This window comes from Pistacia vera, unplaced genomic scaffold, assembly GCF_008641045.1.
Source record: "Pistacia vera cultivar Batoury unplaced genomic scaffold, PisVer_v2 Contig93, whole genome shotgun sequence".
In the NCBI taxonomy this organism is placed as follows: domain Eukaryota; kingdom Viridiplantae; phylum Streptophyta; class Magnoliopsida; order Sapindales; family Anacardiaceae; genus Pistacia; species Pistacia vera.
Window position 1 is genome coordinate 1,879,745 of NW_022196812.1, and position 26,090 is coordinate 1,905,834.

The window sequence follows — 26,090 nt, forward strand, 5'->3', positions numbered from 1 at the left end:
GCTTATAAGCCAAAAAAAAAAGTGCCTCCCCTCCAACTTATTTTTTTTTGCTTATAAGCTCAAAAAAATATAAACAAACAGGTCAGCCAATTTTAGAGCTTATAAGCAAGTTTGACCCGCTTATAAGCTTAGACAAACACCCCCTAACACTTTTGAGACATATATACTATACGGTCCTTGAGTTTTGATGAGGTTAGCCTCCTCCCAGGTGAACAACATTTTCCGCACCCAAAGCGGGACAAACCACCGCAACACCCCCCTTCCTCCGCATCCGTTATTTGCACGATCTATTTGGTTCCTTTCTGATTCTGCATCCACTGCACCACTTCAACATGTATGGTTCACCCTTTTAATTTTTTTTTTTTTTTAATAATACAATAGAACATGACCATATAATTCATTGGCTTTAATACATATAGTAAACAAACATATATAAGTTATTATATTAAAATTTGTTATCATGCACACAGCAAATAAAAAAAGAAAACTATATTTTGATCGAGACTCAATGTCTTATCATGGATCTAAGCCATTAAGTCGATCAATTGCTAACATTAAGGTTCTCGTATAATAAACATGATCTAAATATTTTAAGTTAACTTGTAAACACGGGGATTACAATTAATACAATAATAGAAGATAAAAAACAATACACTGAATGTGGTGACATGAAGTACTTAAATTTGAGCATATATACAGATGCATTATGCATATTGTGTATGCACGGTTGCATCGTGCGTATAAATTTTTAATAAGCGATCGCGAGTGACTTTTAAAAGGAAAACGAAACCTTTCTAAAGTTGATACAGAAAAGAAAAGAAAATATTTTTTTTTCTCGGAGGGAAAGTAACATCGATCAATGCTAACATCTGTTTTCATCTTGGATGTCACGGCTGCCAAAATGGAAGGAAGGAGCACAGTCCAAAGAGGAGAAGTAGGAAAGTAACTGATTGATTTCCTTGGGAAGAATAGAAAGAGATGTGAATAGCGGGAGTTGCTTAAACAGTATTTACAGTGGTAAAGCATGCATATGCAGAACCAATACATAATGTTATAACCTAAGCCAATAAGCAATTCGCAACACACAACAACACACACAGGTTAAAGATCAAGAGAATCACACACAACAACACAAGGCACAATTTTTACCGTGGTTAGTCTATCCAATCTTGGATAGACTACATCCACGTTGAGCTCCGAATGGAAGCCCAGAGCACTAAAAGATATTCAACATACACGAAGAACAAGACTACAAATCTGCCGTAAACAGACTAACACCCCACACGGCCTAACACTCAAAAACCTCTCAATAATCTGCAGAAAACAGAGGATAAATACCAGCCTCTAGAAGGAAACGCAACCCTCCTCACTCAACCCAGATTAACCCAGAAAGATTCAGCAACAACCCTAGCCCGAGTGTTTATCCCTCTTTTCAAACCTAATGCACCGATTAACAAAAAACACGCGTTCTACTTTTTGTACACTGTGTCTTCTTTATATACGGTGCATCAGCAATTCTCAGCCCTTGGATCTGTTGATCTGATGGCTGAAACTTGGTAGTGGTCTTAAACAAAACGACCCCGTTTTGACTTGAATATACTTAAGTGAAACGGCTCCGTTTTGGCTTCACAATACTTTCAGTCTCCACCTTGAAGCCAACTTCATTCCTTTTAGTGCAGTGAGCTATTTGTTTCTTCTAGCTCTTGGAGGACAGTATTTACTTAATATGAGCAGGTTCAAGCAATGCTTGAACTTGGCTGTGGTCACCACTTTTGTTCCCATGTCCGCTGGATTGTCTTTAGTGGGTACCTTCAACGATTTATCTTCCCTTTGCAATCAGGTCTCTGACATAGTGATGCCTTATCCACATGTTTAGTTCGTTCGTGATCAACTGGGTTCTTGCTCAAGTGGATGGCACTTTGATATCAGAGTAGACTGTTGCTGTGCCATTAACAGATCAGCTTTTTTAGGATTCCTTGCAACCATGTTGCTTCCTGAATGCATCTGAAACTGCTACATACTCAGCCTCAGTAGTGGATAATGAACCAGAGGTTGCAACTGAGTTTCCACTAACACAGTTGCCTCCCAGTGTGAAGTAATAGGCAGTTGTGGACTTCTAGAGGCTCTATCACGCAAAATGCATCTACATACCCCACCAGATCAAGTGATGCATATCTTTTACAAAACATTAAACCATTTGAACAGTACCATTAATATATTCATCAACCATTTAAGCATTCCAATGTTCATTTCCAGGGTTTGACATGAATCTGCTTAATAGTGATATTGCATATGCTAAATCAGGTCTGGTGGATATCATGGAATACATTACAGAACCTATGGCATTAGAGTAAGGGACATTCCATTTCAATCTTTCTGACTCTGTTTTTGGGGACTGTGACTTACTAAGTATGAAATGGTTTGCTAAGGGCATTGTCACTGTCTGGATTCATTCAGTCCAAATTTTAACACTAGTTTTTGTAAGTATGAGGACTGATGCAGTTTAAGAGTATGTGCACTCTATTTCTATCAATCCTCATTCCTAGTATTTTCTTTGCCTCCCTAAGTCCTATATCAAATTCATATTCAATTTGGCTTTAATGCATTAATTTGAGACATGGACTTGCTAATTATTAACATGTCATCTACATATAGCAAAAGGTAGATTGGTATGTTATTCATACAGGCAAATAGAAACAGTTATCATACATGCTTCTAGTGATAATTTCCTATTATGAATGCATCAAATCTCTCGTACCATGTCTAGGGGACTGTTTAAGTCCATACAGAGATTTATAGCAAGCATACATAACAGGCAGTTTTCGTCTTTAAAACCTACAGGTTGACTCATGATATTTTCTCATCCAACTCACCATGCAAGAAAGCAGTTTTAACATCCAATTGTTCTATCTCAAATCTGTTGAACTACAATTGCTAGCATGAGTCTAATTGTTTTAAATTTAACTACTGGAGAAAATATTTCAGTGAAATCAATACCTGCTCTTTGAGTGTAGCCTTAGCCACTAACCTTGCTTTGAATCTTGGTGGGTCAGATCATTTATCCCTTCTTTCAGTTTGTACAACCATCTGCATTCAACCAATTCTGATTCTTTGGCTTTGGAACACCGTGTCCAGGTTTTGAGTGCAATGACTCCATCTCTTCCTCCTAGCAGCCAACCAATCTCTTCTATCCCTTGAACTCAGTGCTTCATCATAGGTATTTGGTTCTGATCGATGTATTTCTGCCCCAGCTAGGAGTGCTGTAAAATTAGGTCAGCATAGCTGTACCTTGCAGGGGGTCTGATTTCCCTTCTGACTCTGTCCCTGGCTAACTGATATTGGGCTAGGTTTTCCTGCTGATCCTCTTAGCATTGTCAGTAGGGTCATCTGACCCCTCTGCTCTTGATTGTGTTGCGGTTGATCTCCAACAGGGTCAGGATCATTTGTTGGGTGTATTGATAGGGTTAGTTTCAGGCTCCACCTCAAACTGAATTGTCCCAGTTTGTCCTGAGGTTTAGACTCTTCTTGTGAGCTACCTGCACTGTTAGTACCAGATTGCAAGGAAAAACGTTTCATTGAAAATCACATCCCTAATAACAATTACCTGACCCCTAGGGATCCCTTTCCCACAGCCTAAGCCCTTTGTTTCCTCTTGATATCCTAAGAAGACACACTTAGGGATCTTGGTTCTAACTTTCCATCTCTGGTATGTGCATATGTGCACATCCAAAGACCCTTAGGTGTTCAAGAGATGGTCTCCTTTCAGACACTTCTCTTCAGGGCACTTAAGTCTATTGAGCTAGAAGGGCTTTATTATAAGGTAAGCTGCTGTGCCTAAGGCTTCCCCCAAAAAGTTTTTGGTAGACCAGCTGTGAATAAGAGACATCTAACCTTTCAAGGAGGGTTCTGTTCATTCTCTCAACAACTCCATTTTGCTGAGGGGTTCCCCTAACAGTCCTTGCCTCAAGATTCCCTCTTCTACACAATAAGAGTCAAACTCCTGATTACAGAATTCCAGGCCATTATCAGTCCTAAAGGTTTTACCTTCCTGTTAACTTGGTTTTCAACCAGGTTTTCCAGCCTTTAAACTGGTTAAGGCTTCTCTTTAGACCTAAGTAGGTACACCCTACACTTTCTGCTATAGTCATCACAATGGAGAGGAAAACAATTCCCTCCATGTGTTCTAACCCTTTCAGGACCCCACAGATCTGCATGAACATAGTCTAACCCTTTTCAGCCAGATGAGTCCCCTTTTGGAAACTCATTCTGTGCTGTTTCCCAACACACAAACTTCACAGAAAGTAAATCAGATATTGATTCCTTACCAAAGTACCCATGTTGGCTTAACACTGTCATACCTTTTTGGCCGATATGGCAAAGTCTCAAATGCATTTCTCTGCAGCAGTCAGATATGTAGATGATATTGCAGATTTACAGTGAGTGCACAATGTTGACCACACAGAATGTACAGCCATTTTGTTTGACCCCTTCAAGTAGTATTTCATTGTTCTTGTACACCACTAGGATCCCTTTTCTGCCTTATAACTACATCCAGCTTATCCAAAGTTCCCAAGGAAACCAGGTTTCTTTTGAGGTCAGGTATATCCTCACTCTGGTTAACATTATGATTTTGCCATTATTCAACCTAATGGTTATGTTTCTATGCCTGAACCTTACAAGAGTGATTATTGCCCATGAAGACAGTTTCTAACTCTCCCTTCCTAAAGTTCTGAAACCATTGGATGTTGGGATCATATGAAAAGTGCACCCTGAATCTAGGACCCATTCCTTACTGCTAGCATGGTTTGAGATAGTGGGGCTTCTGAAACCTCAATGCCAATGCTAGTGCTAGCTAGGTTACTCTCTGTATTTTGCTGTTTTTGTTTCTTTATCAATCATAGCAGTTCTTCTTAAGGTGGCCAGGTTTATTACAGTGGAAACACTTCCTAGTTTCCCTTAGACTTGTTATTCTTCCCTTTTTCTTAGACCTAGGGTTTATGTGTTGTTGAAAATTCTTATTGCTATCCCTTCCTAATTGACCTGGATCTGATCTACCTTTGACAAACAGGTTATTGCCATTCCTTTTCTGTATTTTCAACTCCAATTCCTCGAATTTAAGACCTGCTATAATCAGGTCACACTGGGAAACTGTCAGTGTATTGTAAAGCATTCTTCACCACTAAGTACTCATCAGGCAGTGAATTTAACATATCATTGCCAGAGGAGTCACTCAACTCCTGATCTGTACCTCAATACTAATGTCATCTTAGAAAATCATCAAGGTTTTCTTCTATGACTTAGTAACATCCACTTATAGAAAATAAGGCTCCTTTAAGAAATGCTAAGTTGGTGGCAGACTGTAAGGAATAAAGGGATTCGAGTTTACCCCAGAGTGTGAGTGGCGTTTCCATGCCATCAACCTTTCGCAGGACTGCATCGGACGATTCATTATGATAAGATTGTAGGCCTCCTCATCCACTTCTGCTTTCTTTTTCAGTTTTCTTCAGACCACTTGGGCATCCTTTTCTAGGGCAAGCCCGACTTTATTTTGCGAAAGAAGGGCTTTCATCTTCTTTTTCCATGTATTAAAATCGATCTCCCATCATATTGGGTGATCTCCATACAGAAGTGCTCATTGTATGTAGTACAGGACAGGACAGTCAAAGGGTACGTGGCGTTGTTATACCAGAATTCGCCAATTGCCAAGCAGTTTTTAAGGCAGTTACTGGTGTTCCAGCCTAAATACCCTTAAACTGTATCACAAAGGCAAGAACCAACAAGACTGAAGTGACAAGACTACAGCCCCTTAGACAATACCCAGATTTCTCTTCTGACTGTGTTTGTGACTCAGACTAACCAATTCGACCTGATTAAGGACTATTCGACAACCCTAAAGCCCTATAAGCCTTTAATCCGAAAAACCCCCAAATCTGACAAACCCTAATTTTAGAATTTTTACGAATTGCTCGATCCCTTGTGTTTGTAACTAATCTACGAATTAGCCCCAAGACTTAGCAAGATCTGAAGTCCTAACGGTCTAGAATCTTGAAATCGAAAAAAACCCCCAAATTGACAACCCTAATTTTAGAATTTGTACGAAGACCAACGATTTCTACCCTAAATCCCTTAGAAATTGTCAGCTCTGATACCACGTTATAACCAAGCCAATAAGCAAATTCGCAACACAAACAACACACACAAGGTTAAAGATCAAGAGAATCACACACAACAACACAAGGCACAATTTTTACCGTGGTTCGTCTATCCAATCTTGGATAGACTACATCCACGTTGAGCTCCGAAATATGGAAGCCCAGAGCCTAATAAGATATTCAAACATACACGAAGAACAAGACTACAAATCTGCCTTAAACAGACTAACACCCACCACGGCCTAATCACTCAAGAACCTCTCTAATCTGCAAGAAAACAGAGGACAAATACCAGCCTCTAGAAGGAAACGCAACCCTTCCACTCAACCCAGATTAACCCAGAAAGATTCAGCAACAACCCTAGCCCGAGTGTTATCCCTCTTTTCAAACCCAATGCACCGATTAACAAAAAACACGCGTTCTACTTTTTGTATCACTGTTGCTCTTCTTTATATACGGTTGCATCAGCAATTCTCAGCCCTGGATCTGTCTTGATCTGATGGCTGAAACTTGATAGTGGTCTTAAACAAAACGACCCCGTTTTGACTTGAATATACTTAAGTGAAAAGGCTCCGTTTTTGGCTTCACAATACTTTCAATAATAGACACAAACCATTATTAAGAAATTTGGCTCTTAGCGTAGAGTTTCAAAGTCTTACCTCTTTGGTTTTGACGAGTGGGTTGCCCGATGGATATATTTGAGCTAAGAAACGACCAATTGGTGGCAACTGGCAGCTAAAACGAATGGTGTCATGCATGGTGACACAACCAGTATCGATCATGTTGAAATTGTACGTGTTGTGTTCCTAGTAAGCTACTGAATCAACTCATGGCAGCTCACCGCTCACGAAGGATATGAAAGAGAAGGTGGCAACTGGCTTGCTACTAAATTTTCTTTAATTAACCGGCAGTCAACTGAAGCTCTTTGAAATGGCGTAGAGACATTAAAGAAGTACCGATTTGTGTTTTTTTTTTTTTGTTTTTGGCAGTGTTCAACGCATTTAATAGAAATAGGAGGTGGAAGTAACCTGTACAGTAAAATCAATAAATTGTTTTAAGTGGATGCACATGCACTATGTAGATACTTTTAATACTGATGTCTCAAAAAGATTATCGGAACTTCAGCGCGGCGTCTAATTAGTAATGCGTTCAGCGGAGTTTAATTAATTAGTAAGTATCCCGAATTATAAGGTTTATTATCGAATTTACTGGATAGACATGTACTTAATATGTGTAAATATTAAATTTTTTTTTTTTAAAGATATGTAAACTCTTTTCGAAGATAAAGTTATTCATTCAAATTATCTATATTGTAATTAGTTTTGGATATGATGTGATGAAAATGTAAGGTAAGAAATAATCAAACAATCCATACTACACACTCATAAATCAATATGGCATTATTTAGATTCACACTTGTAATTCTAATTTATAAAGTAATCGAGAATTCTTAATTAGGATAAGCTGATGGACTGAAATAGTAAAATTTATTACTGCAAGCAAACATAACATTTACAAAGTACGTAAAAGCTACATGGACTATTACGTACTTAGCGGGGTCAACTTCATGAGATTACACCCTGCCTAGTTCACGCCTTGCATGGAGAAACACTGCATGAACGAAGTTTTATTCTTAGTTTCATTATATAGTTTTCCCACTAGTACATGGATTAGTGGTTAATGAGGTTGAGTTTCATGGCTTTATTTTCAGTTGCCGCCACCTCCACTGCCTCCAGACCAGCCACCACCATGCCCTCCTCCATGGCCGCCACCGCCATGCCCTCCTCCATGTCCACCACCGCCATGCCCTCCTCCATGTCCGCCACCTCCACCTCCACCGCCACCGCCATGTCCTCCTCCATGTCCGCCACTACCATACCATCCTCCGTTTCCGCCATCAGGATTCTTCATATCATTTACCTGATCTGCTGCTGCACAATCAAAATGAGCTTGTAAATTTTGCTAGGAATTAATCAATATTTTCGAAGAGTTAATGTGTATAAGCTATCTTATAATACGCTACTAACAATTTTGAGGCATGGCATCAGAGTTCATGAGTTTAGCCTCCTCAGGTGATGAACAACACCTTCCGCATTGATGGCCGTACCAACCGCAACAGCCATATTTTCCGCAGTGGTACTTGGAATCATCTACTTTCTTCGTTTCCTTTTCTACATCCACTGCACCAGTTAAAATCATAAGAGTTCAACCTTCAAATTCTTGTCATATGAACTAGAATTCTTGTGAGCTTCTATACTTAATTCGTAATATAACACAAAGTTTTTGCTGTGTGAAAAAGAATATACATGATTAACCCAATAGATGTAAGCTTTTTCTTTGGTCATCCAGCAAATTAAGAAAAAAATTTTAAACGGATAAATATTTTAATTAATAAGCTAAGCATTAGTCACAGCCATTAGATGCTAACTGAGATTCTCGAAAATAATTAAGCATATAAATTTTTGTACGTTAACCTACAAGGTCTGGCTTGCAAATTAATACTGTATATAGTAGAAGAAAGAAAAAGAATGAAATATACAAAATAATGTAATGAAGCACATAACATAAATTAATATAAAGTATATATATGCATATAAATATATATGGTTTATGCATTGTTTCATTGCATATATAATCTTAATGTGGGAGAGTACGTATACTATGTATTAAAAGATGGAAAGAAATTCAATGAAGATGATAAGTAAGTAAGATATATATGAAAAAAGAGACGATTTTTATATATGGGAAAAGTAACATCTATACTAACGTTTGTTTCCATCCTTGGTTGTCACGGCTGCCAAGATGGAAGGGGTGGAAAGGAGTACAACTCCAAAAAGAACTAGAAAAAGAAGAGGTGCCCTCATATTGATTTATAGTTGCGAAGATTAAAAAGATATTTGAAGAAGGGATGAGAAACCAAGGGTTGCTTAACCAGTATTTATAGTGCTGAAGTAGCGGCTAGCACGCGAAGCAGTTAAGGGACCGAATCCATTAAAGAGGGTGATGCCGTATAAGGCCTAAAAGTCAAGTGGCTGATGAAGAACTCTGGCTCTTAGCGTAGAGTTTCAAAGTCTTATCTCTCTCTTTGACATAACTCTAGTTACAAATATTATGTAGATACAAATTAAATTACATATGTGGATATTTTTGAGGTGAGAAATATTGACTAAGCGGTGGGAATTGGCAACTTAACGAAAAATATCAGTTCCTTACTAGACCATACTCAACCCACTTATCCACATAAATGATCTGAATCAAAGAAGTTGGCAGCTCGGCTTGTTAAATTATTTCGAGTGGTGACATCTCACAAAAGATGTGGCATAAATCTAGCATTTTCTTTCACTTTTCCTTGTTCTTTCTCTCTATCCAAACAATGGAAGTTCAATTCGAAACTAAGTAATTTAGTGAAGAGATTAAAAAAATTCTTCATAAACATGGTAAAATTTTAATGGGATGAGCATGAGCAAATTTTAATTGGACTCACGAGAAAGCATATTCAGCTCAGTTAGTACTAATTGATATCATCCAATTTCTCTTTATATTAATTAGTATGAAGTGTCATTTTAAAATAGATTCATACAAATAAGAAGATTTTATTGCATGATAGAGATCAAACAATATCGAAAGACAGCAAGAGTAATTAATCAAGGAAATAGACATGCATCCATTCATGTCGTTGTGATCACGCATTAATTTATTAGTGCACCACTTATCTAAATACATTCTTGGATTAGCATATATATGGTGCTTTATTTTAAGGCTTGCCTTAATTAAGTAGTAGCAATCAACGGCCAAGCCTTCTAATTAACAAGTTCCTAACCTTCTGAAAGCTTAGAGCCCCATATTACCCTATTCCAGGGACTCCACCAAAACCACCACCTGGTGGTGGGGTTGGTCCACTACCGCCTGGTGGGAAGAATCCTCCGGGTCCACCAGGTGGGAAGAATCCTCCGGGTCCACCAGGTGGGAAGAATCCTCCGGATCCACCAGGTGGGCCTCCACCAGGTGGGCCTCCACCAGGTGGCCCTCCACCGCATCCACATGGTGGTGGGCCTTGTGGGAATCCACATGGCGGTGGCGGGGGAGGTGGCAACGTTGGGAATGCACATTGTGGCTCGTATCTTCCGTTTCCATCATACTTTGCTTCATCTACTCCATTTGTCCCTGTTGATGATTCCTTAGCTGCAGATGGTTTTAAGTGCACGAATGTTATTTTGAAGTTAATTATTTGACGAGACTTAAAATGCGAAAATAATATTTTAAATAAATTAACCAGTTTCGCTTACTGCTAATCAAATTTGCAAATTATTTACTACACAAGAAATTAAAATTTCTGTTGAGAATATAATAATTTTGTATGAAAAAGAAAAACTATATTTAATGTTAGAAAGTAATGCATGCAATTTTAGATCCGTTCACCATTTTGGAAAATCTTTGCAGGCCATGTGTCAAAATTTGCCAAGATATTTATTAGTTTCTCAGTTTGTGAATGTGCAGGAGAGACAGAAAGCCTAGAGTAATCACGGTCTTAAAAATTTACAAAATTCGGTAAGGGGTCGATTTGTAAACATTAAAACAAAAAAATATAAGGGCCTAATGTTGAAACTTGAATGTGTATTCTCCTATCTTCTAATAAATATATTTCTCTTTGCACACAAATCATTTGAAATTAATCTCTTCTATATTAACAGTTAACATTACAACAATTACGAGTATGATGTATATAATTTTAATGCAGAGTTTTCTGATTCTAAATTTCTAATTAATGCATGTAGATATATAATGCTTCATACTAGACTTAATTTTTTATTGATCGTGGAGTACTCAACGGTCTTTAATACTCATCGAGTCTCCCTCATGTAACATAATATATATAATTTTGATAAGGGTAATGCTACTTGTACGAACTCTTACACAAAGAGAGTTTGTACAAACTGACATAACATGATACAAAGAATGCTATATGACATTGAGACCCACGTAATTTAGTATCATATTAATGTTATGTGGACCTTCATGTCACATGACACTCATATTAGATGTCATGTCATTTTATACAAACTCTTTTTGTACAAAGAGTTTGTACAAATACCTTTATTCTTTTGATAAATTAATATAAATATTTTAGGGTTCGTTTGGTTTGTTATTTTGGATAGGATTTTGAAAATAATATTGGATATTTGAATAGGGTGATTATTACGAGGTAAAATTTAAAATTTAACAAAAAAACCCCATGAGTTTGCTAGTTTAACTAAACACTCCACTATATAAAATTTTTGTAAAATGACAAAAATACCCCCACCCACCCACAGTGCCAGATTCCGGCCACCACCATTGGAATTACCATCTAGTTCAGGTCGTTTGTAGGCCGTTGTGATATATTCTGGCTACCACTAATGGTGGTTTCCGGAATCTAGCAACTGTAGGTGGATAGGGGTGTTTTTATTAATTTTTAAACTTTTTTTCTGAGGGTATTTAATGAAATTAATAAATTTAAAGAGTCTAAAAGTAATTAAAAAAATATAATAGTATTTTCTAAATAATTAAACAAATAAATATTTTGAAAATATGATTGAGAATAGGATATGAAATAATAAACCAAGGCACTCTTATTACATAAGGGACAAAATACAGAACCCAACTAATGAGCTCACCATTTTGCTTCTCAGTGGAAGTCTGAGCCAAGTCTCTAGCCGCCACCTCCGAAGAGATAAGAAGAAGAATAGCCAGTAAAAGACCCGAGAGAAGGAACGCCCTAGAGCCCATTTTCTTAAATAAGAAAGTGAACATCACTATATTAAATAAACATATTGGAGATGAGTGATAAAAGTAGTCTTAGAATCCATATATATAGGCTGATAATGAGAAAAAATAAAGAGAGGATGCATGTGACTGGCCATAAAAAAACATGTTACAGGTAGTTGGCTAGTTGGGGTTGTTTATATTGACAGTGATAATCATGGCTGGAATCACGTAAATATTAGTATATATACTTGTCCAATCAAACTCCCTGTATGATACTTCTAGCCTAAGATCTTTAATTTTTTGTTGCTTGATTTGGTGGGTATTATTCATCACCTCGTGGGGTATCTACCGTATTCGTTACCTGATGAGTCTCCATACGAAAATTCTCAGCTGAGTTTAGATTGAACTCATTAGAAAAAGAAAAAGAAAAAAAAAAAGAACAAAGATTCATGCTCAGAAATGATATATATTGTTATTCATACTCTCATTCAATGTATATTTGAATTCCACTACAGAGTAAGTGATGGTATTATTGCCTCTTAGTTTTGTCTCATCATCGTTTTCTTTCCATCCCAACGGCCAAAACTACAGTAGAAACTAGCTGAGGAATCATTTTCGGAATTCAATTTCCTCATGGGCAGGGAAAATTAAATTTTGATGATGAACTTTGATTGGACTCACGAGAAATCCTGTTGAAGTCGTTAATACTTGGTAAATATGAAATGCCTGAATCATGAGGACACTGAAAAAGTACTGGAATTAGGTCCACCTAGGGAAGACTTCTCTTTATTATATTTTTAGTCGGTTCTTGTTCTTCCATGGGGGCAAATATCTGAACATAAGCTCATAACTAGCAGTAACTTTAAGAAGATTAATTTGTAGAATGACATTGGAAATCAGGGAACTCAACAACGTTTCGGAGAAATATGATTGAAAGGTTAATGTTAGTTTAGAGAATACAATAAATCATACAATATATTAATTAAATTATATATCATGTGTTATAACTACTCACAGAAAGAATCAACCAAATAACAACAGATCAAGAACAAGAATCACAATAAACACACACAAAAGAACAACCAGATTTACCGTGGTTCACTTGCTCTATATTTGAGCAAGCTACGTTCACGTTGAACTCGAGAATCACACGAGCTCGCTGCACTAAATCACTGTCAAGATGACAGATTACACACAGCAACACAAATCCCTCAAAACCCCCTTTTCAGCCCGTAACTCACCCTAGAGATTACACTCTTGAATCCCTAAATACAGTGTATCCAATACACCCAGAATGACCTGACCCAGTCACTCAATCAACAAGTTACACGATTCACTCAACCCAAATTGAAAAACCCTAAAGACTCAAAATGATGTTTAACGAAGAAGAGAGAGATTTGCAAAAAATGACTGGATGCGTAAACTACCAAATAACTCTGCTTTTATATGGTTGACATTAGGGTTGAATTTTAGCCGTTAGATCTTTTCATCAACGCTCAGGATTGTTTCTTTCATTTAGATCAAAACAACGTCGTTCCATTTAAGTGTAAATACGACAGCGTTTCAAGCCATCATCCAACAATCTCCACCTTGATGGGTTGAAAAACAGCCCCTGTGCTAGTGCAGCTTGCCTTCAGTGAGTCCGTCATAGTTCTCTTGTTACTGTTGCTTATTGAATGGACAGTAGGTTCAAGCAATGCTTGAACTTAGCAATTGTAACAATCTTCGTGCCCATATCTGCTGGATTGTCTAGTGATCATATCTCTCACAAAGTGATAGAGAACATCTATGTGTTTGGTTTGCTCATGGTACACTGGATTCTTACTCAGATGTATTGCACTTTGACTGTCTGAAAAATGGTTGGCCTCAGTTCAGACAGGTTTGCTTCACTTGGGATCCCTTTGAGCCATATTGCCTCTTTAAATACATCAGCTACGACCATATATTCAGCCTCGGTTGTTGATAATGCAACTATAGGCTGTAATTGGGACTTTCAACTTATGTAGTTGCCCCCCAAGGTAAAGCAATATGCAGTGGTTGACTTCCTAGTGTCCCTGTCACCTGCAAAATTAGAGTCTACAAAACCATCCAGCTCAAGTGAGGCAGATCTTTTACAGTATTCCAGTCCCACATTTAAAGACCTGCTAACATACTTGAGTACCCACTTCAGAGCTGTCCAATGTTCCATACCAGGATCGAACATGAATCTACTCAGCAATGATATCACAAATGATAGGTCAGGCCCAGTGCTAATCATAACATACATCAAGGATCCAATCACATTAGCATAGGGTATGGTCTCCATTCTAATTAACCCAGCATCAGTATTAGGGCATTGAGCCTTGCTTAATGTGAAGTGGTTTGCTAAAGGCATTGAGACAGTTTTGGACCCTGACATTCCAAATTTTTCTACTAACTTATGCAGATATGAACACTGGTGAATTTTTAGTTTGCATTTACTCTTGTTTCTATCAATTTGCATGCCTAAAATCTTCCTAGCATCCCCTAGGTCTTTCATTTCAAATTCAGCATTCATTTTCTTCTTTAACTCACATATTAGAGGCTTTGATTTGCTTATTAGTAACATATCATCTATATACAGCAGTAAGTAAATAGGTATTTCATCTAAAACAGCAAAGTAGAAACAACTATCATACTTACTCCTAGTGAATCCTATACTTACTATAAAGGTGTCAAACCTCTTATACCATTGTCTAGGGGATTGCTTTAAACCATATAAGGATTTCAACAGTAGACAGACATGATTGGGGGCCCTTTTATCTATGAAACCTAAGGGTTGGCTCATGTATATCTCTTCCTCAAGATCTCCATAAAAAAATGCGGTTGTGACATCTAATTGTTCAAGCTCTAGATCCTGGTGAACTACTATGGACAGCATAAGTCTTATGGTTTTGTATTTAACTACTGGGGAAAAGACTTTATTGAAGTCTATTCCCTCTCTTTGGGTGAAACCATTGGCTACAAGTCTAGCCTTATACCTGAGGGGATCCTTATTAGTGATACCTTCCTTTAGTTTGAACAGCCACTTGCATTGTACAAGTTTCTGATCCTTAGGCTTTGGTACAAGCTTCCAGGTTCTGTTCACCTCCAAGGATTTCATTTCAGCTTCCATTGCAGCCTTCCATTGGTCCCTTTCTTTTGTCTGCATGGCTTCCTCATAAGTTTCTGGTTCTCTTCTTGTACTTCAGTACCTGCAAGGAGGGCAGTGTATATTAGATCAGCATAGGAATATCTCATGGGTGCCCTTACCTGTCTTCTGGTTCTGTCTCTTGCAAGCTGGTAGTCTTGCAAGTGTTCAGATTGAATCTCAGTGTCATCTGCTATTTCTATCTCATCCTTATGTTCTGGATCAGTTTGTCCAGTTTCTTCTCCATGTTCAGTAACAGCTCCGGTTTCTTGGCTGGTTTGAGTTTGGATAGGAAGCTCCACCTCAATTGGTGTAACTTCAGGTTGGGTGAAGGGATCATCTGTACTTGACATGTGGTCAGTTTTGGTTCTAGTTTCCTTACAAGGAAAAACTCCCTCATTGAATAACACATCTCTGCTCACAATGATTCTGACCCATAGAGTATCTATATCCCAGAGTCTATAACCTTTGGTCCCTTCTTGATACCCCAGGAATATGCACTTGGTTGACCTTGGTTCCAATTTTGCTCCTGTGGTGTGTGCATAAATCGCACACCCAAAAACTCTCAAGTGGCTTAAAGCTGGGACTCTACCTGTCCACATTTCCTCAGGGCTCTTTAAGTTTATTGCAGTAGATGAGCTTCTATTTACCAGGTAAGCAGCTGTTGTAAGAGCTTCTCCCCAAAATGAGGTGGGGAGTTTGGAGGTTATTAACAGGCACCTAACCTTATCAAGGAGGGTTCTATTCATTCGTTCTGCCACTCCATTCTGTTGTGGGGTATAGGTTACTGTCCTATGTCTTAAAACCCCTTGGTCACTACAAAACTTATCAAATTCTTGATTACAGAATTTCAGCCCATTGTCTGTTCTAAGATCCTTCACCCTTTTTCCCATTTGGTTCTCTACTGAGGTTTTCCAATCCTTGAACCTAGCTAGAGCTTGATCTTTGGTTTTCAATAAGTACACCCACACCTTGCGGCTGTAGTCATCCACCAGAGACATAAAGTAGTTATTCCCTCCATAAGATTTCACTTTTCCAGGTCCCCAAAGGTTAGAGTGAATGTATTCTAGTGATCTAGTGGCTAGGTGTGTCCCTTTGGTGAAACTATTTCTATGTTGTTTCCCTAAAACACAATTCTCACAGAATTCAAGGGATGTGGTCTTGTCCTTACCAAACTGCCCTTTATTCTTCAGAATGTCCATGCCTCTTTGACTTATGTGGCCTAATCTAAGATGCTACTTTTCTGTATTGGACAAGTAAGTAGAAGTAATCACAGAATTAAAGCAGTTTTGGGACTGATTCCCACAAAGGATATAAAGGCCATTTCTTTTCTCTCCTTTCAGTATCAATTTGTTATCCCTATATATGTTCAAGCATCCATATTCAGCTTTATAACAACATCCTGATTCATCTAAGGTACCAAGGGATATCAAGTTTCTTTTAAGTTCTGGTATGTATATAACCCTAGTTAGTTTTACCACTTTTCCAATGTTAACCCTTAGAGTCACTGTGCCTATCTCTTTTACTCTGCCTGCATTATTGTTTCCCATGTAAACAGTTTCATTTTCAACATTTTCAAATTCCTGGAACCAGTCTCTCCTAGGACTCATGTGAAAAGAATAGTCTGAGTCCAGCACCCACTCTTCACCAGTGTCATTCATTGACACAGTAAGAACTTCAGGTTCCTCTACCAGGTTTCTAGTAGTGGCTAGGTTATTCTCAGTATTCCCTTGTTTCTGCTTTTTAATTCACTCAAAACAGTTCTTTTTAATATGCCCAGTTTTATTACAAAAGATACATTTTCTGGACTCTCCTCTATGCTTGTTACTGCCCTTCCATTTTTTCTTATTTCTAGCCCCCTGATTATTCTGATTTCCCTTGCCAGTTACACTAGGTTCTGGTCTACTCTTAACAAACAGATTTGTGCCATTCCATTTCTGGGTTTTCAATTCTAATACTCTAGCCCTAAGTCATGTTGTTATTAGGTCGAGATTTGGTATTGTACCCGAGTACTGTAGGGCATTCTTGACTACCTGGTAGTCTTCAGTCAGGGAATTCAATAGAATTATAGCTAGGCTGGTTTCTCCTAAGGCTTGATCTGTCCCTTTTAGGACCAAGGTCATTTTCAGAAACTCATCTAGATTTTCATCTATACTCTTAGCACTATCCATTTTATAAAAGAATAAAGCCCCCTTTAAAAAAGCTAGATTGGGGGGCAGATTGCAAAGCATACAAGGTAGTGAGTTTACCCTAGAGTTCAATCGGTGATTCAATTCCATCTACCTTCCAGAGGACGCTATCAGATAGATTCATGATTATCAAATTGTATGCCTCCTTATTGATCTCCTCTTTCTTTTTCAACTTCTCCTCTGACCATTTTTCAGAGTCCTCTTCCAGTGTGATGGCAACCTTATTGTGAGAAAGCAATGCTTTCATCTTTTTCTTCCAACTCCCAAAATCGATCTTCCCATCATATTGGGAGATCTCCATACGAGTGGTACTCATTACAATATAATGAAAAAATAAAGAAAACAACAAAGAATCTAAGAAGGTACGTGGCTTTGTTACACCAGAAGTTGCCAATTACTGCCAGGCAGTTTTTAAGGCGGTTATTGGTTTCCAACCTATATACCTCTTAGAACTTAGCACTTACGAAGGTACGTGGCGTTGTTACACCAGAATTTGCCAATTACTGCCAAGCAGTTTTTAAGGCGATTATTGGTTTCTAGCCTATATACCTTTAGAACTTAACCAAGATTTGACTCCCTAGATCCTATTGGAGACTAGAAGGAATCACAGTTTCGAAAAGCCCCAATTTCCAAAAAACCCTAATTTTCAAAACCCTAATTTCATGAAACCCTAATTTCGCAACAAGAAACCCTAATCTTCCAAGAAATGGCTCTGATACCATTGTTATAATCACTCACAGAAAGAATCAACCAAATAATAATAGATCAAGAACAAGAATTACAATAAACACACACACAAGAACAACCAGATTTACTGTGGTTCACTTGCTCTATATTTGAGCAAGCTACGTCCATGTTGAACTCGAGAATCACACGAGCTCGCTGCACTAAATCACTGTCAAGATTACAGATTACACACAGCAACACAAATCCCTCAAAACCCCCTTCTTCAAACCGTAACTCACCTTAGAGATTACACCCTTGAATCCCTAAATACAGCGTATCCAATACACCCAGAATGACCTGACCTAGTCACTCAATCAACAAGTTACACGATTCACTCAACTCAAATTGAAAAACCCTAAAGACTCAAAATGGTGTTTAACGAAGAAGAGAGAGATTTGCAAAAAATGACTGGATGCGTAAACTACCAAATAACTCTGCTTTTATATGGTTGACATTAGGGTTGAATTTCAGCGGTTAGATCTTCTTTTCATCAACGCTCAGGATTGTTTCTTTCGTTTAGATCAAAACGATGTAGTTCCATTTAAGTATAAATACGACAGCATTTCAAGCCATCATCCAACATCATGATCAATAAATTGAGTTTAATTCGACAACTATAATTGTCAAAACCCCAAAATGGAAATATTGATGAATTGATCGGAAATTGTGAGATATTGCTCTCTTTTCCCTTCTAAGAAAAAAACATACTATAGAAATGGAATTTCCGCAATTACTGCCTAGCGAATGTCAAGTTCATCTAATTAGTTCAAGTTCTACAAAAGTACTAGCAGTTTTCAAATAACATGAATTTACTTGTTAGACGAGGTTTTTTTTTTTTTTTTTTTTTTTAATTTGAATATATCCATACTCTATATACTAACAATAAAGTATATATTATGCTCGATCTTGATTACTTAATAAAGAGCCAACTTCCGAAGTTGTAAAACAAAAATATTGCTCAGCGTATATTTACTTTGTAAAACAGTGATTCAACCATTTTAGTCCTAAAACTCGAGTTTATAAATAGGCTTGGGCCAGCTCTCGTGCAATTATCCATGTTAATTAATGGTGGCCTTGTTAGGGAAGACAGAAGTGTATAGACAAGGGCAAACGACATGTTCCCACCCAAGGTTAAGCGAACTTCAAAGTTTCCACCCCTGGTTTCATAAATTACAGATTCCCACCCTTAAATTAACATAAAATTATTTAATGGAATGACCAAAGGTTTAAATGGTAATTGAACTCACCCCTCTCCCCCTCGTTTCTCTTCCATGTTTGATTACCCACCCAACGTCACCATACCACTGCCGCCTCTTCTTTTTCTTTTACCCATTCTTCTTCTTCTTCTTCTCCTTTTTTCCTCATCTCTTTCTTCCTCTCTTCCTCCTACTTACTTTTTCCTTCCCTCTTATTCCCTCTCAGAATAGGCTCTGAGGCAGCTGGATTTGGCCGCCGTAAGGCCATCACGCTGTGGCCAGATTTGGCCACAGCGCCCTTATGACAGCCAAATCCAATAGCCTCAAAGCCACCAAAAGACAACCTATCCAATCTGGGTTTGTAGGTAAGTTTGTGGTGGAGACACCTCAATCCAAACTTCTCAATCTTCTCAAAAGCATCAATGGCTTCTTTAACCTCCATAGCTCTTGCATATCTCCTCGAAATTAAAGCAAAAGTTTCTTTTATTTAAAAACCCTTTACGCTTCATTTCGCTTACTAATTCCCATATAATTTTGAATTGTTTAATATTTCCAAGAATTCAATCAAAGCATCTAGGCATCATGTTTAAACCCTTTTTGCTTCTCAGTTCACCGAAAGAATGACAACGCCAGCACACCCGCATTGCTCAGCCTCTTAAAAACCTCAAGAACAAGTGTTGGAGACACCTCAATTGGAGCGTTATTTAGAAACAAATCTCTATTAGAAGTGTTGTCTGCTACTATTTTACAAATTCTTTTAGATTCCTCAGTGATTTTATGGCTTAAAGTCTATGTTTTGGCATCTGGGTGTTGTTGCACGACGTGAATAAACTCGTGGATTTGGTCCGAAACGCCACGGTTTGATCTGTAGAAGGTGAGTTGAGTAATTTGTTGGTAGTTTGTGGTGGTTGTTTGGTGGCGGCAGGGCTGACTTTGGGGTTTAGAGGGATTGTGACGGTGGTGGTGGTAACTTTGGGGTTTCGATCATGATGGTGGTAGGTAGTGGTGGCTGGGGGGTGATAGTGATGGTGGCGGTGGCTGTGGCGGTGAAATCAAAAGTCAGTGGTAGTATGGTAATAGCACCATTTGTAGCTGTGTCAACCGTCAAAATTCATTAACATTGTTAACTTAAGGGTGAGAATATGAAATTTATGAAACTGGGGGTTGGAACTTTGAATTTCGCTTAACCTTGGGTGGGAACATGTCGTTTACTCTATAGACAAATTTTAATCATAAATATGAAAATTCTTCTTAATTTTCATAAGATCATATTTTCTAATTCGGGTTTTTTTTAATAGCAATAATGCCTTAAAAATCGAAAAATTTCGATTAAAATATTATCTTTTTTGTATTTATTGGTATGATAAACAAGATAACGCAAAGTTAAAAAAATTAAAAAAATTAAATCACCACTTCTATAGGAAGGCAAAGATATATATATAGCGTATATCGTGTTTGCTCCTCCCTAACACTGTTGATAATCTTCCCTTGAGCACCCTAGTTTAATTACCAGTTGGGAAGAAAAAAAGAAGATTACAGGAATTAAAATATTGACTGATTCATCTCACAAATTGGTATAGTCATATGAGTCTATTAATTTCTTGAATATATTTTCTTGACCTATTCATTGAGAAAACAAAGAGAAGATTATATTTTATGAAACAAGTTGTTTCTATATTGGAAATGTTTTACATGAGATTTGATTTGATGAAGGAGTTTAGGAGTTAGGAAACAGATAGATATCCTCTCAAACATGTTTTTCGTTTATTTATATAATACAATGGAAGTAGTTGTTATAAATTTCAGAGGTTCATGCACCACTAATTTAAGAACATTCATAAATTAATATATGGTGCTTTAGTTCTGAGGCTTGGTTTCTATATTTCCATCAACGGCTTGGCTAGCGTTCTGCAACTTCCTCGGTAAAACCCATTATCACAGCAACCATAGCCGTAATACCTTCCTCGGTACCCACCGCGTCCAGGAGAACCACCATAATTGCCACCGCCACGTCCAGGATTTCCTCCATACCCACCACGTCTAGGGTACCTGCAATTCCCTCCACGTCCAAGGTATCCACCATTCCCTCCATGGCCAAAGTGTCACAACTGAGGGTTATCCTCTATCTTGCCACCTTCAGGCTTAAGGGCTTTCCCCGCGCGTCGGACATGTCCAAGGTATTGTCCACTATGGGTTCTTCTGGCCATGCCTCCTTCAGATCCTCACGGCTTAGGTTCAAGTAGAGATGAGTGTTTGACCCGCTTAGGTGGGTCCCTACCCTGCCCTGAACGGGTCGAGGAATCCTCGAAAAAGTAAGGGATCGGGGACGGATATATATAGATATGGACGAGAGTCCATTGATATTGTTGTGGATGCTCGTATGGACTGCCGTTCACAATGGTTGGAAACCTTTTATTTACGAAAAACGTGTTTTGTCTCCAACGTGATTGTGTTTGATTGGATGTCACGTTGGTACAAAAATTCGGTGTCCGTAGTGTGTGTATACACGCACACACACTTTGAAGACTGAGAGAAACAGGTCAAAGAAGCATTAGATTGAAGAGTAAGAAAGCATGTTGGAACAGGGTAGTGAGTGGCGGAGAAGACCTTCGGTTTCCTGGTGCCATCCCTTGACCGAGTAATCATATGATGACGTGACAAGGTGGCAGAAGATGATGGTGCAGTGTAGTCATGTCAGTTGTAGTATACCTAGAAGCAGGATCAGGATTAAAGGCCAATGGAGGACCATTAGAGCCAGAGGGAGCAACCTCAGCCGTAGTGGCAGGTAATGAATCGGGGAGTGGCGCAGCAACAGAAGCAGAAGAGGGCAACAAGACATCACAAAAGAAAGGCTCAGCCGAACAAGGAGCAACGTGGCTGCACTAGAGAAACTTTCTATGTATTATAAAGATGGAGAAACACAATAAATTGTATCACATAAGTCTAATATCTAGTTTTAGACAATAATATTTTTTAAATTCTAATATCTAATTTTACTACGTATCTAACAAGTTACTAATGTTATATCTAACAAGTCTTACTAAATATTATAATTGATCATGGATTATATCTAACAAGTCTTACTACATATAATAATTAATTTGTGACATTTCATTTAAATAATATTTGTAATTAATTGGTTTAGTAATTTTGCTTGAAATTCTCCTATTCATTTTCTTTTCTTAAAAAAAAAAAAAAAAAATCACATTTGTCAAGAAATTACCATTTTAATAATTATTATTTTCACACTGTTAGTTGATCAAATGTGATCATAATTGTGGGAATATTGAGTGAAATCATATACAAATTGGTAATAATAGATGTTTTTGTATTCAAATAAAAGCTAAATTTTCAAATAAAAACCCTTGTACTTCTCAAAATTAGATACAAATGTTAATGTACTTTTAAAAAATAAAAAATAAAAAGCCTAAGCCTTTAAAGCCCATAAAAATCCTAACCCAGCCCATAGTCATTAATCCTAAAGCCCGTCAAAACCCTAACCCAGCCCAAAGTCAAGAATCCTAAAGCTCATCATAACCATTGACCCTGCAAACCCCGTTGACTGGGGCAAGATCGGGGGTCAACGAAATCCCCACTGGTCGGGCCCAAGATCCCCCTTCATCCACGACTCTGGGGAAAGGCTAGGCCCAACGAATCCCTTAGAGATCAGGGACGGGGACGGGGCCGGAGAATAGGATCCCGGATCCCGCCCCAGCCCACGGCCATCCCTAGGTTCAGGTGGTACTTCCCCTCGGTGCCTGTTTGCTGGACTGAGTCCTCTTTGGTATGGATTAGAAGGTGTTTTTTTACATGCGTCGGGAAATCTTGGGCTACATCTACGACCTTGATCCCCTCTTCTAATGGCTTCATACATGATATGGGTTCCCTCCGTATCCCTCACCAAGAGTGACAAAGTCAGAAGAATGCAAAGCATGATGATCACCACCCTCTTCGACATCTGCAGGTATTTGTATTTCGATGAGGCCACTTGTTTCTATTGGATAATGTTTAAAGATTGGGAATTAACTTCTTGTATAAACACTAAGTAATACAACTGCCTATTTATATTGTTGTATTGCTTGCTAATTTAAGTTAAATAAATCAAATTAGCCTTCAATAAGTTAAAATAAATGTACGTGAGGTTGTTATTGTGAGGTTTGTTGATTTGTTAAAAAAGATAAAGATAACTATATATGCTTAACATTAAAACTTTCATCTCTTCACTCTTAAATTTTTGTTGTGAGGTTTGTTGGTTCTGATACGTGCATAAACTTATTTTGACTTAAAAGCAACACTCAAATTACCTAAAATTGTTGAGGTAGAGCAGAATGTGTGGAAGATTAATTTATGATATCGAGGTATGTATACATTGTATCAAACTATATATCAGTAGTTAATTTTCAAATAATACGATGAAAATAAACCAAAGCATTGCATATGTGGAATTCATGATTAAGAATAAAGTAAGCTATCTTCTTACGGTCTACTTTTCGACATTGCTTAGGGTATAACGACATTCAACTTTAGATGATGTACAATAATTAATCCAAAGGCAAGGGGTTGGCGTTGACATTTAAAAAAAAAATTTGTTTCTTCATTGACTTTTAGGTTCGAATCACTTTAAGGTCACTTATCAATATTTATGACTACTTGGAATATTAGATTTTTAAGTGTTACGTATGCACAAACTTCTGACACCTGATAAATAAATAATAATAATAAGAAACTTGCATTATGGGTAAATGTGGCTTGTGAGAAAACACTGAAAGTTTCAGGGAATTGTAGAAGAGAGATTGGACAAGAAACTGAATTTTGATTCAGTAATTTTTTACAAACACCAAGAAGCTGTATTTTATACTTTGATACAGCTCAGCTCATCAACCCAAGTAAAGCCTGAATTTCAGGCGTAAAATGAGAAACATCAAACAACTGATTTAACACACTGTACAATTATGCGTACTAAATTACAACTAACCCAACATTAAAACTGAAGAAAAATAAAGAAACACCTCTTCAAGTTTTCTCTAGACTCAAGCAGACCAAAAACACTGATGCTACATTTTTGTTCCTAAGCTTAAACTATATATTGAACTGCTACTCTGTAACTCTTTACAAAGCTTACGCAGAAGAACACTGTGCCAATTGAGAGTAGGTCAGACTCACACTGCTCCTGTAAAAAATGTCATTACTCATGATACATCCATTTTTTACTCCTTCAAATACTTCTATCTTCAATGTCTTTACTATTACTTGGTCTAATCTTAATACAATTACTATTTTTCTCTGATATTACAAACCGTTTAAACATATTCTTTTTCTCATATAAAAAAAATAATCATTTTTTTTATTAGAAGTCCTAATAATGATATATAATATGTATTCACCTAATATATTAAAATTAATATCGTTTTATATTATATATATTTATTTGGATTTTTTAATTGCGGAGTTAATCCAATATACCCATGTATGTTCAAAAATTTTAATCTCAGTTGTTGGTGTGCGTATTATCCATACATAAATGAAGTGATAACTGTTGAATAATTTCATACGAAAGGAAAAAAAATTCAGTCTCTCCGTTGTGAAATTATACACGTTTACTTGGCATGCAAACTGCAAGTCCCTGCCGAAGGAAAACTTTGATATATATAATGCTTCAGCTGAAATATAAATTAATGCCTTACGTATAAATGATGAGAGTGAAACGGTCTAGAGAGTATTCGAAATAATATAAAAAAACAATCAATCACACAAAAACGAAATAATAAAAAGAAAAAAATTGTGATTTATTTGTTCACCCCAAAATTGGGTTATATTTTAAAATCAATATTATTTAATATTTTTCCTCTTCTTCGTTAAAGACTGTAACAACCGAGTAATAAGACCCGTGTTATTGTCCCTTAAAATGAACTCCTTATTAAGTAGCTGCAACCCCACAAAGTTGAAGACTAATAGACAAGAAGTAATTACAAACTGACGGAGATCGACTGTGCTTCTTAGGGTTGAACAGATTCCTGAACATGACAATTACGTGCAGAAAACTATGCCCATAACTTCATCCTATAGGAAAATGAATACATACACTTAATATATAAAACACTGAAACTAGACTCGCGTAGACTTCCAAGTTCGTCATTCTGAAGGAGTAAATACATTTTTACTTCAGATCCGCCCCATATTCTCTATGCAACTATTGAAAAAAAAAAAAACAACTCCATTATCCTGAAAATTAATGTGGATCATTGTGTTTTCTGTCTCAAGTATTTGGTCAGATCAAATGGTTCATATATTTCAGAAGTTTTGTGTTGCTAACTGCCGAAGGGTCGCTTCAAAGTTAAACACCATTCTTTCTATCAAGCAAAACAATATCAATTGCCAGCATTCGATATATAATCATATCCTTTACAAGTTCATTTTTCCACTTTCCATGAACGCAACGTTCAACAATATGTAAATGAGTGTAAGAACATCACTGAAAAAATGAGAGCAAAATCCCTGTGAGCTCAATTATTTGACTGAAGCGAAAAAAGATAATGGAAGCAGGTTGATCATATAAGAGAGAGGAAAGATATATTTATATATATAGAAATTACACACCAAACGGAAACGTCATGTAGACGCTGATATAAATGACATAGTAATATATGTTGATATAGTTTCCAAAATTCATTACTACGTGGGGACTCAAGCAAAATATAATACATAAAAATCAGGGAAGAGTATAAGAAGCTGCATGTGATAATTATGGCATGGGCGACAATAATGCTAGATCTTAAACAGTACACATCTCTCTCTAAAGACCACCATGTCCATTACGCCATCTATAATAGGGTAAAGCGCAATGCTCTCCTCACAGTCAAACATCAAATCAGAGATAAAATCTTTAGTTCTCAAGAGCAAATTATGGCTTCATCTAAGATTTGTTCTTTTTCTG

The 26,090-nt window shown here is 37.3% G+C and overlaps 2 protein-coding genes across 2 annotated transcripts; both read right to left on the reverse strand.

Annotated features, from left to right (window-relative positions):
• Positions 1 to 7,859: 7,859 nt before the first annotated feature.
• Positions 7,860 to 9,042, reverse strand: LOC116120365 (cold and drought-regulated protein CORA-like). Its single transcript, XM_031406317.1, has 3 exons — positions 8,920 to 9,042; positions 8,180 to 8,323; positions 7,860 to 8,083 (listed from the first exon to the last, which is right to left on the reverse strand). Exons 1-3 carry the CDS (start codon positions 9,014 to 9,016, stop codon positions 7,860 to 7,862), a joined length of 465 nt encoding a protein of 154 aa, XP_031262177.1. The 5' UTR covers positions 9,017 to 9,042.
• Positions 9,043 to 9,796: 754 nt separating this feature from the next.
• On the reverse strand, positions 9,797 to 11,961 carry LOC116120409 (galectin-3-like). The gene is made up of 2 exons (XM_031406369.1): positions 11,807 to 11,961; positions 9,797 to 10,334 (listed from the first exon to the last, which is right to left on the reverse strand). Exons 1-2 carry the CDS (start codon positions 11,940 to 11,942, stop codon positions 9,997 to 9,999), a joined length of 474 nt encoding a protein of 157 aa, XP_031262229.1. The 5' UTR covers positions 11,943 to 11,961; the 3' UTR covers positions 9,797 to 9,996.
• Positions 11,962 to 26,090: the final 14,129 nt, after the last annotated feature.

What these genes read in the sequence shown, in the direction of transcription:
- LOC116120365 (XM_031406317.1), bottom strand. Translation starts at nt 9,016, where the DNA reads ATGAGGGCACCTCTTCTTTTTCTAGTTCTTTTTGGAGTTGTACTCCTT. An exon ending in AACCAAGGATGGAAACAAAC is followed by an intron (nt 8,324 to 8,919) that starts GTTAGTATAGAT and finishes CAGTGGATGTAG; the next exon opens with AAAAGGAAACGAAGAAAGTA. An exon ending in TGATGCCATGCCTCAAAATT is followed by an intron (nt 8,084 to 8,179) that starts GTTAGTAGCGTA and finishes TTGATTGTGCAG; the next exon opens with CAGCAGATCAGGTAAATGAT.
- LOC116120409 (XM_031406369.1), bottom strand. Translation starts at nt 11,942, where the DNA reads ATGTTCACTTTCTTATTTAAGAAAATGGGCTCTAGGGCGTTCCTTCTC. An exon ending in TTCCACTGAGAAGCAAAATG is followed by an intron (nt 10,335 to 11,806) that starts GTGAGCTCATTA and finishes AACCATCTGCAG; the next exon opens with CTAAGGAATCATCAACAGGG.